Source organism: Choloepus didactylus, chromosome 12, assembly GCF_015220235.1.
Source record: "Choloepus didactylus isolate mChoDid1 chromosome 12, mChoDid1.pri, whole genome shotgun sequence".
Lineage (NCBI taxonomy): Eukaryota > Metazoa > Chordata > Mammalia > Pilosa > Megalonychidae > Choloepus > Choloepus didactylus.
The window spans coordinates 45,002,170-45,017,438 of record NC_051318.1 but is presented as its reverse complement, the minus strand read 5'-3'; the positions used below and the strand labels follow the sequence as shown (position 1 = coordinate 45,017,438).

At 33.2% G+C, this 15,269-nt stretch overlaps 1 protein-coding gene across 4 annotated transcripts in view; it reads left to right on the top strand.

Annotated features, from left to right (window-relative positions):
• Window positions 1–15,269, top strand: part of GPC5 (glypican 5) — a 1,661,658-nt gene that overhangs the window by 662,627 nt on the left and 983,762 nt on the right. The window contains exon 7 of one of the 4 annotated variants that reach the window (XM_037800000.1): window positions 13,200–13,408. The exons of the other annotated variants lie outside the window; for them this stretch is intronic. Coding sequence (XP_037655928.1) covers window positions 13,200–13,217 — 18 coding nt within the window. The 3' untranslated portion in view covers window positions 13,218–13,408. Of the gene's footprint in view, window positions 1–13,199; window positions 13,409–15,269 lie in introns of those variants that run through there. 4 annotated transcript variants of the gene reach the window in all.

The window sequence follows — 15,269 nt, the reverse complement described above, 5'->3', positions numbered from 1 at the left end:
GCCTGACATAGACAACTGAAAAATTCACTAAATTATTAATAAAGAACAACGTACTTTAACGTTTTCCTTTAGAGTTAGTGCAGAAAAAAAAACAGAAAAAAAAGTAATAAACTTCTATTATTTAATCAAAGACATGTAACAGAAATAGTAAATAGGAAATGAGATTCATTGCCAGTTTTCACAGGACATGCATTTATCAAAAGACTTGGAAAGATTTTATGTTTTATATCAGCAAATTAAGAGGAGGATAGACTATGTAAATAACAAATTGCTTCTTAGTGAACTCTTCTTGTCAGAATATTAGACAAAAGGTTTGGAGACAATCATTGAAACAGGTCTCTGTATTCATTTTATTGATATTTTAACCACTTTGTATTTTGATTTTATTAGATAGGTTGAGGGTTTATAGGAAAATCAAGCAAAAAATACTAAGTTCCCACATACCTCCACCTCACATGCAGTGTTTCCTATTATTAACAATTTTCATTTCTGAGGTAACTTTGTTACTATTGATGATACTATATTATTATAATTAGGATACTAAGTATAGTCCATAGCTTACATTAGGGTTCACTGTTTGTAATGTACAGCCCTATGTTGTTGTTTTTTTTAAATTTTTATTCTAGACTATAACTATGACTTAATTCAGTTGTGTTAATTGCATTCATATTGTTCACAATGTTGTGTTACCATCACTGCTATACATTACCAAAACTTTCCATCAAACAACCAGAGACTCAGGGCCAGTTAACGCATTAAATCCCCATTCCCTACACACACCCTAAACCTTGGTAACTGTATCCTCCATGAATTTGCTTATTCTAATTATTGCATATCAGTGAGATACTAGAATATTTGTGCTTTTGTGTCTGGCTTATTTCATTCCACATAATGTCTTCAAAGTTCATCCATGTTGTTGCATGTATCAGCACTTCACTCATTTTATGGCTGAATAATATTCCATCATATATATTTACACATTTTGTGTATCAGTTCATTTGTTGATGGACACTTGGGTTGCTTCTGTCTTTTGGCAATTGTGAATAATGACACTATTAACATCACTGTGAAAATATCTGCTTGAGTCACAGCTTTAAATCTTTCGATTGCTGAGTCATATGGTAATTTTATACCTAGCTTTCTGAGGGACCACCAAATTGATATCCAGTGGCTGTACCATGTTACATTCTCACCAATAATGAACACATATTGCTATTTCTCCACATCCTCTCTAGCATTTGTAATTTTCTGTTTTTGTTTTTTTAATAGTAGTCATTCTAGTCGGTGCAAACTGGTATTTCACTATGGTTTTGATTTGCATTTCCTTAATGTCTAATGATGTTGGTATCTTCTCCTGTGCTTCTTGACCACTTGTATATCTTCTTGAGAGAAATATCTATTCAAGTCTTTTGCCCATTTTTAATTGTGTTGTTTGTCTTTTTGTTGTTGAGTTGTGGAATTTCTTTATATTAAACCCTTATCAGATGTGTATTTTCCAAATACTTTCTCCTGTTCTGTAGGTTGTCTTTTTCCTTTCATGATGTAGTCCTCTGATGCACAAACCTTTTAATTTTGATGAGGTCCCATTCCTCTATTTTGTTCTTTTGTTTGCTCATGTTTTTGGTGTAAAGTCTGAGAAACTGTTGCTTAACAAAGAGTGCTAAAAATGCTTCCCTGTGTTTTCTCCTAGGAGTTTTATAGTTTGGTTCTTATATTTAGGTCTTTGATCCATTCTCAGTTAAGTTTTGTATACGGTGTGAGGTAAGGGTCCACCTTCATTCTTTTGCATAAAGATATCCAGCTTTCCTTGCACCATTTGTTGTTGAAACTATCCTTTCCCTGTTGAGATGACTTGGCACACTCATCAAAAATCAATTGGCCATAGTTGTGATGGTTCATTTCTGAACTCTCAATTTGATTTACTTGGTCTATATATCTGTCCTCGTGCCAGTACCATGCAATTTTGATTACTGAAGCTTTGTAAGTTTTAAAATCGGTAGTGTACATCCTCCAACTTTGTTCTTCTTTTTCATACTGCATTTGTCTATTGGCAGCCATTTATCATTCCTTTAAATTTGATGTTTGGCTTTGCCAAAAAAAAATTGGAATAGTGTTTGGGATTTTGTTGAATGTGTAAATTGCTTTGTGTAGAATTGACAATTTTTAATCTTCAATCCATGAACATGAATGTCCTCCCATTTATTTAGGTCTTCTTTGATTTCTTTTAGCAATGTTTTATAGTTTTCTGTGTATATGTCCCTTACATCTTTTGTTAAATTAATTCCTGGATATTTGATTCTTTTAGTTGCTATTTTAAATAGATTTTTTTTCTTGATTACCCCTTCAGATTATCCATTGCTAGTGTGTAGAAACACAATTGAGTTTTGCATGTTTGATCTTTTATGTCACCCCTTTGCTGAATTCATTTATCAGCTTTAGTAGCCTTATTGTGGATTTTTCAGGATTTTCTATATATACACACGTCCTCTGTAAATAGGGAAAAATTTATGACTTCCTTTCTGTTTTGCCTAATTGCTCTAGTTAGAACTTCTACTAAAACATTGAATAGTAATGGTGACAGGGGCATACTTGTCTTGTTCCTGATCTTAGAAGGAAAGCTTTGAGTCTTTCATCTTTGAGTATGATGATAGCTGTGTTGTTGTTTCCACCCCCCACCCCCCAAATATGCTCTTTATAATGTGGAATAAGTTTCCTTCTATTCCTAGTTTTGTAAATGTTTTTATCAAGAAGTGGTGCTGGATTTTGTCAAATGACTTTCGTGCATTAATTGAGATGATCATTTTTTTCCCTTCATTCCCTTCATGCATTAATTGTTTCTTTTTGTTTAAACCATCCTTACATACCTGGGATAAATCCCACTTGATCATGGTGTATAATTCTTTTAATGTGCTGTTTATTTCAGTTTGCTAGTATTTTGTTGAGGAATGTTGCATCTTTATTCATAAGGGATAGTGGTCTGTAATTTTCTTTTCTGTGGTAACTTTATCTGGTTTTTTTATTATGGTGATGTTGGCCTCATAGAATGAGTTAGGAAGTGTTCCCTCTTCTTCAATTTTTTGGAAGAGATTGAGCAGTATTGGTGTTTATTCTTCTTGGAATGTTTGGTAAAAATTCACCAGCGAAGCCACATGGCTCTGGGCTTTCTTTGATGGGAAGTTTGTGATTACTGATTCAATTTCTTTACTTCTTATTGGCTTCTTGAGATCTTCTGTTTCTTCTTGAGTTAATCTATGTAGGTTGTGTGTATCCAGGAATTTGTCCATTTCTTCTAGGTTATCTAATTTGTTAGCATACAGTTATTCATAGTATCCTCTTACAGTCCTTTTTATTTCTGTGGAGTCGGTAGTAATGCCCCCACTTTTATTTCTGATTTTAGTTATCTGTGTCTTCTCTTTATTTTCTTTGCCAGTCTAGCTAAATCTTGTCAATTTTATTAATCTTTTCAAGGGACTAACTTTTGGTTTTGTTGGTTCTCTATTGTTTTTTATTCTCTATTTCATTTATATCCACTCTAATCTTTGTTATTTTCTTTGTTCTGCTTGCTTTGAATTTAGTTTGCCTTTTTCTAAATCATTTTATTGTGTGGTTAGGTCTCTGATTTGAAATCTTTCTCCTTTTTTAATCTAACCATTTGTATCTATAAATTTCCCTCTCAGTGCTGCCTTTTCTATATCCTGTAAGTTTTAGTATGTTGGGTTTTCATTTTCATTTGCCTTAAGTTATTTTCTAATTTCCATTGTGATTCCTTCTTGAACCATTGGTTGTTTAAAAGTATGTTGTTTAATTTCCACATATTTTGAATCAGTTATTGTTTTCTAGCTTCATTTCATTGTGGTTTACTGTAGGATTTCAGTATTTTTTAATTTATTGCAACTTGTTTTGGGACCTAACATGATTCATGTGCACTAGAGTAGGATGTGTGTTCTGTTGCTGCTGGCTGAAGTGTTCTGTCTTTGTCTGTTAGGGCTAGTTGGTTTATAGTATTGTTCAAGTCTTCTGTTTCCTTATTGATTTTCTGTCTAGATGTTTTATCTTTTATCGAAGTGGTGTGTTAAAGTCTCCGACTATTAATGTAGAACCATCTATTTCTCCCTTCAAATATGACAGTATTTTGGTTCATATATTTCGGCCATTAGGTGAAATATATATATATATATATATATATATATATATATATATATAAAATTGTTATGTCTTCTTGAGGATTGCCCCCTTTGTCAGTATGTATTTACCTTCTTTGTCCCATGTATAGTTTTTTTCTTGAACTCTACTTTATCTGATATTAGTATAGCTACCCTAGCTCTCGTTTGATTACTATTTGTAAGACATATATTTGTTAAATTCTTTTACTTTAAACCTACTTATGTCTTTGAATTTAAGATGAGTCTTTTGTAAATAGCATATAGTTGATTCATGCTTTTTGTCTATTCTGCCTGTCTCTGTCTGGAAAGTTTGTTATGTTTACATTTAAAGTAACTCCTGATAATTCAGGACTTTCTTCTGCCATTTGCAATTTGACTTTTGTAAGTCTTATACCTTTTTTTTGTCCTTCAATTCTTCTATTAAGGCCTACTTTAATATATATATATATTATAAATATATAATTTTTTGTACTGTACAATTTTGTGTATAATTCATTTCTTCCTGTATTATTTTATTTGTGGTTATCAGGAGCTTAAATTTAACATCCTAAGTCTATACTAAATTAACTTCAATAGCACACATATACACTGTTCCTTTATCACTCCAGCCCCATACCTTTTCATAGTACTTCTTATATAGATTTATCATTACTTTTGATATGTTTGCATTTTAAAAAGTGCAACCATATATCTTCTTTGGAAAATTTTCAGTTTAAGACCTTGACCTTGGCCCATTTTTAATTGTGTCATCTTTTTGCTGTTGTGTTGTAAAAATTCTTATATATTCTGCATATTAAGTCCTTATCCAATATATGGTTCAACTATTTTTTCCCATCCTCTAGATTTTTTTTAATTTCCTGATAATGTCCTTTAGTGTAAAAAAATTTATAAATTTGGTGAAATTAAATTTGTCTGTTATTTCTTTTGTTGCTCATGCTTTGGTGTCATATCTAAGAATCCATTGTTAAATACCAGGTCATAAATATTTGCTTCTTTTTTATCTTCTGAGAGTTTAAAAATTTTAGCAGTTATATTTATACCCTTGATCCATTTTGAGTTAATTTTTGTATTTGGTGTGAGGTAGAGGTGCAACTTAATTCTTTTGCATGTGGATATCCAGTTTTCTTAGCACTATTTGTTGAAGACACTATTCTTCCCCATTGCATGTATTTAGCACTCTTGTCAAAAATGAATTAGCCACAGATGTGAAAGCCTATTTCTTGATTTCCATTTCTATTCCATCAGTCCATTTGTCTGTCCTTATGCCAGTTCCACGTTGCTTTGATTACTGTAGTTTTGTAGTACATTTTTATATTGGAAAATGCAAGTCCTTCAACTTTGTTCTTTTTCAGAAATGTTTTGACTATTCAGAGCCCCTTGCTGTTAAGTATGAATTTGAACATTAGCTTTTTCATTTCTGCAAAGAAGGCTAATGAAATTTTGATAGGGATGCAAGGATTCTGTAGATCATTTTGGGTAGTAGTAACATCTTAATAATATTGTCTTCCATACAATGAACATGGCAAGTCTTGCCATTCATTTAGCTCTTTCGGCTCTTTTGTTTTTTGCAGTATACAAATCTTTCACATCCTTAGTTAAATTTATTCCTAGATATTTTATTCTTTTACTTCTTAATTTCCCCTTCAGTTTGTTCATTACTAGTGTATAGAAATACAATTACTTTTCTTTGTTGATCTTGAACTCTGCCATATTGCTGAATTCATTTACTAGCTTTAAGAGTTTTCTTGTAGATTCCTTTGGATTTTCTATATATAAAAACGTGATCTTCAAATAGAGATGGTTTTGCTTCTCTCTTTCCAATTTGGATGCCTTTTATCTATTTTTATTGCCTAATTGTTCTGGATGGAACTTCTACTACAAAATTGAATAACAGTGATGAAAGTAGGCATCCATATCCTGTTCCTGATCTTAAGGGGAACGCTTTCACTCTTTCACCATTACCATGCAAGATATGGGTTTTCCATAAGTGGCCTTCATTATGTTGAGAAAATTTCCTTCAATTCCTTGTTTTCTGAGTGTTTTATCAATAAAGGGAGCTATATTTCATCAAATCCATTGTCTACGTCTATTAAGATAATCATGGTTTTTTTCCCTTTGTTCTCTTTATGTGGTGTATTATATGGTTTGATTTTTACAAGTTTTGCCACCCCATAATCCTTGTATAAACCCCACTTGGACATGGTGTATGACATTTTTTAATGTGCTATTGGATTTGGTTTGCTAATATTTTAAGTATTTTTTCATCTATATTCATGAGGGGAACGGTCTGTAATTTTTTTGTGTGCGATATCTTTAACAGGGTTTGGTATTCAGGTAATGCTGGCCTCTTAACTTCTCCGGAAGAGTTTGAGAAGGAGTGGTGTTAATTCTTCTTTAAATGTTTCACAGAATGTACCAGTGCATCCATCTGGTCATGGGCGTTTCTTTGTTGGAAGTTTATTGATAATTGATTCAACTGCTATACTTGTTATAGGTTTGTTGAAGTTTTCTATTCTTTCTTGAGTCAACATAGGTAATTTGTGTGGTTCTAGGAATTTTTTTTCCATTTTGTCCAGAACAACTAACTTGTTGATATGTTTAATATTCCCTTATAATCCTTTTTGTTTCTGTAAGCTCAGTAGTGATGTCACCATTTTTATTTTTGATATTAGCTATTTGCATCTTTTCTCTTTTTTCTTTGTCTAGCTAAAGGTTATTGTTACTATTTTTTTATATTTATTTTTCCAGTCTTTTTTCTTTCTTTGTCCATATTTTTTATATGAAGTTAGGACTATACTCTATAAACTCTGTTTTGTCCAATTACATATGTCATGGAAATTTTCTAAAGTTATAGAATGTTTTTAAACACCATGTTTGCATAGCTTTATAATTCTCTACTGTGTGAGTCTTCCATAATTTAACAATTAGCAATAAATGTTTACATCATTTTTTGTTTTGTAACATTTGCATGTACAAAGTACCGGAATGAATTTTTTTAAATAAAGACATACATGTTGTTTTATTCAGTTGCTGAAACAAATACCACACAGTGGATTTGCTTAACAACAGGAATTTATTGTCTCACTGTTTCAGAAGCTAGAAAGCTTGCTTCACCCTGGGGTTAGTATCTTCTGTCTGGGCAGCAATCTTTGGGGTGCCTTGGCATTTCCATCATTCTGCAGTGCACATGGTGGCATCTTTTCCTTTCTTTTCTGGGTTCCTTTGACTTTCAGCTTCTGGCTACTCCCATGGCTTCTTACATGTCCAACTTCCTTTGTTTATAAGACTTTGGCCATATTGGATTAAGGCATATACTCATTCAACTTGGACACACCTTAATAACATCTTCTAAGTTCCTATTTATGAATGGGTTCACACCCACAGGATGGGGGGTTGGAACCTGAACATGCCTTTTGTAGGGAATATGTTTCAATCTCTGTCAACTGTTTGAGTTCCTTGATATGTAACATATGTTACCATATAATTTTATCAAAAGTTTGCAAATCCCCTAGCCATATAAGGAAGTCCCCCCCCCTTTCATATGCTTCCTAACATAAAACATCAGTTTCTATTTTTTTATTTGCATGTCTATAATTCCTACTGAAGTTGAATATTTCTTTTGTCACATGTTCATTAGTTGTATATATATTTTTCTAATATTGTCTTATCATAACTCTTGACTTTATATTCATCAGGGCCTTCAGATTTGTTTTTATAGTCAGGTTGAATAATTTCGCTCTATTACTGATACTAACTTTTTGTTTGTTTTATTTATAGAAATTCTGTTTTCAATTTATTTGCCTTTTATTTTGTTAACAATGTTTTTTCCCTTTAGAAATCTGTCTTTTATCTAATTTTATATAGATAGGTAGATAGATAGTTTGTCTTGATTGCTCATACACTTAGAAAATCTTTCCTTATTCCAACATTAGAATTACATTCACTTATGAGTTTTTTTTAATATTTTTTATTTTAGAAGTTTTCATTTTTTTTACATTTAATCCTTCAATTTCTCTAGATTCAGTCCTGGGATATATAGTGTTAGATAAATCTCTACGGTTCTTTTCCTAAAATATTTATTCTATTGATGGACTGCTATTCTTTTTTACCTACTTATTTAACTTGCAAGACAACTATATATGAAATTTAATATTTATATAGTTTTGTTTATATACTATGTTGCTTAATGATCTTTCTAAATATTCTTTTAACAGTACCATACTGTTGTAATTATTAGGACTTTAGTATATATATTTATGTAATATTGAAACAGCCACCATCACATTACTACCTCTTTTCTTTTTCTTCACCTTATACTCCTTTTCCTTCTCCTCTTTCCCTTCCTCTAATTCTCTTAGTTCTCCACCACCTTTTCCTTATGCTCTTTTTCTACTTCTTCTCTTTTTCCTTCATCTTCTTCTCCTTTTCTTTGTTTTTTCTACTTCTTTTGCTCCTCCTCCTCCTTTGTTTCCTACTTTAAGTATTTTTTTTTTTATTTTACATCTCTGTCATTGTCTCCCAAAAAATATATAAATTGATGGTGTATGTCAGGTTTCTAAAGATAATGAAAGCAGATGTGAGATTGATTTAGAATGTCCCCATTTATTATCTTGTTCTCCTAATTCACTTAAATAACATGTTTGGAAGAAACACAAGTTGAAATTGATGCTTAGTAATTGTGCTGGTTTGAATGTATTATGTCCCCCAGAAAAAGCCATATTCTTTAATGCAATCTTGTGGGGGCAGACAAATTAGTGGGGATTAAATTGGAACATTTGGATTAGGTTGTTTGCATGGAAATGCGCCCCACCCAACTGTAGGTGATAACTCTGATGAGATATTTCCATGGAGGCATGGCCCCACCCATTCAGGGTGGGCCTTGATCAGTGGAGCCATATAAATGACCTGAGAAACAGAACGAACTCGGTGCAGCTGTGAGTGGTGTTTTGAAGAGGAGCTACAGCCAAGAGGGACACCTTGAGGAAAGCACAGGAGCTGCAGATGAGAAACATTTTGAAGACAGCCATTGAAAGCAGATTCTTGCTCTAGAGAAGCTAAGGGAGGACAAATACCCAAAGAGCAACTAAGAATGACATTTTTGAGGAACTGCAGCCTAGAGAGGAACATCCTGGGAGAAAGCCATTTTGAAACCAGAACCTTGGAGCAGATGTCAGCCATGTGCCTTCCCAGCTAACACAGGTTTTCTGGACACCATTGGCCATTCTCCAGTGAAGGTACCCGATTGCTGATGTGTTACCTTGGACACTTTATGGCCTTAAGACTGTAACTGTGTAACCAAATAAACCCCCTTTTATAAAAGCCAATCTGTGTCTGGTGTTTTGCATTCCAGCAGCATTAGCAAACCAGAACAGTAATAAACATTGTACATAATACTAAATATTCCTTCAGCCTGGAAAAATGGTAACAAGAGAAAGCAGCCCGCTGTAATTAATCAGTTGAAGGAAAGCCTTTTCACACAGATACTCCCCTTTCTAGCTCAATCTCTTCTTTACAGTTGGCTACTACATTGGCTTTAAAAAAAATCCTATCTTTAATACCAGTGTGCCAGCAAGTTGTGATTGTTGCTATTTTTCCAAATCATATTACCAGATATTCTCTGTGGTCTGGCTCTTCATTTGATCATGTAATCATTGTGCAGATATATTTTCAATGCTTCCTATGCACCTAGTGCATATACCCCTCTTTGGGCTGTATTTGAGTGAGGGCAGATAGATCAACCACCAGTAACAGAAACATGTGTAGTATCACTACCAGCTGTGATAAGCATAATAATAGATATAACAAAGGTACATGAGAGAGAGAGATTATGTAGGTGAGTCTACTTTAGATAGGGTAATGAGAGACGGCCTCTTCATTGTCATTTGAGTTGCAACCATTCGACATGCAGGGAGACATCAAATTAGAAATAATAACAAATATAAAAACACTGAAGTATAGGGGAAGACTAGAAAACTGGGGCTGATTGACTAGAGCCCCTCATGGGATGTGAAAGGGAGTTTGGTTTTATTATAAATGAACAAAGAGGTCATTTAAGGGTTTTAGAGAAAGGAAGACTAGTTAAGTTTTAGAAAGATTTGTCTAGCAAATGGAGACAATGGAGAATGGATAAAAGTAATGATTGGAACAAAAATTTCAAAGTATAATCCAAATCCTACTCAGAAATAACAACACTGAAAGAGAAAGTAGTAGACATCTACTTAAAAGTGTAGCATAGTTACTGGAAGGAGTTCTAAAGTAAAAATGTGTGTGTGTGTGTGTGTGTGTGTGTGTGTGTGTGTGTGTATGATATCCAGGCCTAGTTCTGACAGATTGTCTATGTGTCACTGGAAAAGGAACTTTACCTCCATAGATTTCAGGATTTTTCATCTGTAAATGAGAAGGAAATAGACTCCATTCAATCATTTATTTATTGAACTAACTCTTGATGTAGTGCTAAATACAGTCCTTTTCACCATGAAACTAGTAAAGAAGACAGATGGTGATTAAAATGAAATGTGATTGGCACAGTAAAAAAGATGCAGACCACAATGCTATGATAGTATGTGGGTGAAATATTTACTCTTGATTCACTCACTCATTCATTCATTCAATCAAAAATTTTACGAATTGTTTTTATTTTCTAAGAATTTTGCCAGATTCTGAAAATAAAAAAGTGAATCTTGAAGAATTGAAAATTAATAAGAGTTAGCTCAGCTAAAAGTGAGCATTGAGAGGCAGGGATGGCACCTATCAGGGGACTATATGAGCAAGCACAAAAGCAAGTTGACAAGAGGTGAAACTACAAGGGGAGGCAGGGATCTTTGCATGAAGTATCTTCTCATGCTTTGGTAAATAGTAGACACTTCATCCTAAAATCCCTGGGGAGCTGTGGAAGCAACTAGGAAAATGATGTGATGAGATATACATGTTAAAACATGTGTACTGGCAGCTCTAATCATTTGGAGACAGGTCATTTAGGAGACTTGTAAGGTATCACCTCATTTTTTTGGAGGGTGAAGTAGCAATATCCATATAAATTGAAACTGCTCACACTCTTAAACCAATCAGTTCCACTTCTAGGGAATGATCCTACAAATATATTAAAATGTAAGAGGTTCGGTAATATTTGAAATAGCAAAAGACTATTTAAAAATCTAACTTTTCAGTGCTATATTAATGATCAAATAAATAATGAAACATTCATACTATATAGGGGTGAAAGTTAATTTTGCAGATGTGCATATCATTAAATGTGATAATCAGAATGCTATGTTGCTAAATGAACAAAGCAAATGAGGAACAGAAAAGGTATCTGTAACTATTTGACACACAAATGCCTGAATAGCACCAGCATACAAGGAGTGAGTGGAAGAAGAAAATCCAGAAAAATGGAGAAAAATCAAAAGAGAGTGAAAAACATACATAAAAGGGAGTTTTGAGACTGTGCACATGATAAATGATGTCAGATAAGGCAGAGAAACAAATCAAGGTAGGGCTGAAAAGTGTACATGGGATTTAGTAATAAGAAGGTCATAGGTAGCTTTGATAATTATTCAAATAAATTGAAGGTTGTAGATTTCTTTGCTTTCCACTTTTTCAGCTACTTAATAAAGAGGTAAGAATCTGGTTATGATATCCTTTAAGCACAGACACATCTAACCCTAGCATCATGTGGTGTGTTTTACATATCTCTCTCTATATATATATATATATAGTAGAGAGACAATAGCTGCATTTGCTTGACTGGCTTTTTCATGTACACATATGTATGCATGTGTATATGCATATGTATATATTTTAGATACATATATATTTTAGATATAATACATTATATAATATATAATAAAATTATAAATATATATAATTTTACTGAGGGAAATTTTCAAACAGAGAGCACATGTTCCCCTGACCTCTCATTTTGACTCAGAGAAGTAAGCTTAGTTTGACAGAGACTGAGAATACCCACAGTTAGGATCTGAGAGGGGGAAAAGGAGGCAGGCAACATTTAGGTAGCTATGTAACAAAAGATTTTCCTGGACAAGGAGTGCCTTAGAAACTAGGGCCAGAAGGTTGGGAAATGCTATCAGCCTATTCTTCCATTGAGCAAACTTGGACTTACTAAGCTGGATCTTTTCTAAATTCCTAAAAGGGGAAGGAAATAAAATATGAAGACATCCTTAATAGTCTCCCCAGGTCCACCCTCTATTCCTTGGAGCCTCATTAAATATAATTCTCTCTGAAAGCTCAATTTGATGTCAGATTGTAGCATTTTTCAAGGTGTAGTCTAAGAGTAGAATATTGATAAGGCACCTGTATCTAAATAAAATGGGGAGTGGCATATCCAGACTTGTGATGACTTCATATGACTTTCTACTCACTGTCTGGGATACTCTGTGACATTGTCATTCCATGTCTGTAATAAGGAAAGAGAGAATGATTCCTGACACTCATTTCCCTGGCTGTATCCTGTCCATGCCCAACTAATTGGAGTCTGTCAATCCTCCTTGAGAATGAATCAGACTCTCTGTTCATTATGTGGAGTTAGGAGTTATGTAAGGATTCAGTAGATTGTCATTTTGTCTTCATAAGTACTCTTTGCTGATGAAGGGAGTTGGCAAAAAACCACCCAAGGGAATTTAAGTGTCTAACTTTGTGTTACAGAGTTGCCCTCTATCAGAGCAACATGAATATCAGAATAATTTCTCTTTGGCCAATTATTGGTCTCTTTGGTGGTCTCAATACCATAGTAAAGTTAAGCATAGTAAAGTAGAAGCTAAGTAGAGAGACAATAGCTGCATTTGCTTGACTGGCTTTTTCATGTACACATATGTATGCATGTGTATATGCATATGTCTATATTTTAGATTTTGTTATTCTATATGAATATGTATATAGAAAACTTAAATTTGATTTTGTAATTGAATTTTATCTGTTTCCATAATCATAACGCAGTAATAGAAATAGCATAGCTTGGACATGAGCAAATAAATAGAATGCTAACAACCATCTGCTATCATTATGTTTATTTACTGACAGCTGATGACATTGGGTTGAACTTCAGGGGATACTTTTGCTGCAGAGCACATCATCCCAAGGAGCAATCAGTACTGGAAGACTAACAGTAGACCCATGTTGGCATCCTCAATGTGTAACATAAAAATTTAGTCTGTGAATAAGTTGTATCTGTTTCTGTGTAGGAGCTCCTTTTCATTTTAGCTATTCTCATAGTCTGCAATTTTATGTAACTGTGGTTTTAATTTGCATTTTCCTGATAACTCATGAATACCCATTAGTCATTTGGATATCTTTTATAAAATTACAGTTTAAAATATTTTTATTTATTTTCTCATTAAAAATTATATCAAATAATTCTACATTTGGCCCTTTTCTATTTATTTTTCCATTAGTGAATTCAGGTTAACTATTGTGTGGTCAAAGAATGTATTCTCTATGATTTTAGTAATTTGAAGTTTATAAGACTTGTTTTTGGTCCTGAATATGAACTATTTTGGTAACCATTAATATATGCACTTAAAAGAATATGTATTTTGCACTTTTTTACACAGTTCTAAATATGGCAAATTGTACATCTTATAAATCTCTATCATTACTGAATTTTTGTCTGCTTTTTCTATTTAGAAAGATATGTTAAAATCTTCAGTCATGCTTATATATTTGTGTATTTTTCCATTTATCTTTGTCAACTTTTGCTTTCTATATTTTTATGTTATCTTTTATATACACATTTAGGATTACTTTACCTTTCTGTTGAATTTTCCGTTTTATCATCATAAAGAGGTCAATTTAGCTCTTACAATATTCTTGCCTTAAAGTCTACTTTAGTATTGACATAGCAACTTATTTTGTTTAAAGATTGTCTGGTGTGTCATTTTTCATCATTTTCTTTCAAGCTTTATGTGTTTGTGTGAAATTTTTCTTGCAATATGAACAACATAATTTTTAACAAGTGGGACAATCTTTGTCTTTTGATTTAACTATTTAGTTCATACACATTTAAAGAAATTATTGCTATATTTGGGTTTAAGTCTGTCATCTTGCAACTTGTTTTCTGTATGTTCCATTCGTTCTTTCATCTTTATTCATAATTTCTTGGCTTCTATTTAATTAATTATTTTTATGATTGATTTTGTTCTTCACAATGGCTATTTAGGTATTCATCTTTATTATTGTTTTCACAAACTTGATATCAACATGTTTTTTTTTTTTTAATTTTATTGAGGTATTATCACATAACATACAGTCATTCAAAGTGTACAATCAGTGTTTCACAGTATCATCATATAGCTGTGCTTTCATCACCACAATCAAACTTTGTAATATAAAATAAAATAAAAATTAAAAAAGAACATCCAAAACATCCCATTCCCCTCCTCCTCCCATTGTTCATTTACTTTTTTAAATACAGTTTAATTGGGATATATTCACACACCCTATAGTCATCCACAGTGTACAATCAGTTATTCACAGCACCTTCATACGGTTGTGTGTTCATGTGTGTTCATCATCAGAATCAATTTTTGAAACTTTTCCTTACTCCCAAATAAAAAGAAAAGCAAAAACGAACTATTTCCATCCCTTCCATCCCACCCTATTCTTCATCTAATTTTTGTCCCCATTTTTCCACTCATCTGTCCATATGCTGGATAAAGGGAGTGCAAGTCACAAGATTTTCACAGTCACACAGTCACACTATGCAATCTACATAGTTACACAGTCATCTTCAAGAATCAAGGTCACTGGGATGCAGTTTGACAGCTTCAGGTATTTCTCTGTAGCCATTCTAACACACTAAAGACTAAAAGGTGATATCTGTACAGTGTATAAGAATACCCTCCAGAGGGACCTCTCGACTCCATTTGAAATCTCTCAGCCACTGGAACCTTTGTTTCATCTCTCTTCCCCCTTTTGATCAAGAAGATCCTCTCATTCCCACAGTGCTGAATTCAGGCTCATCTCCAGGAATCATTTCCCACATTGCCAGGGGGATGTACACCCCTGGAAGTCATGTCCCAGGTAGTAGGGGAGGGCAGTGAGATCACCTGCCAAGTGGGCTTAGTGAGAGACGGGCCACATCTGAGCAACAAA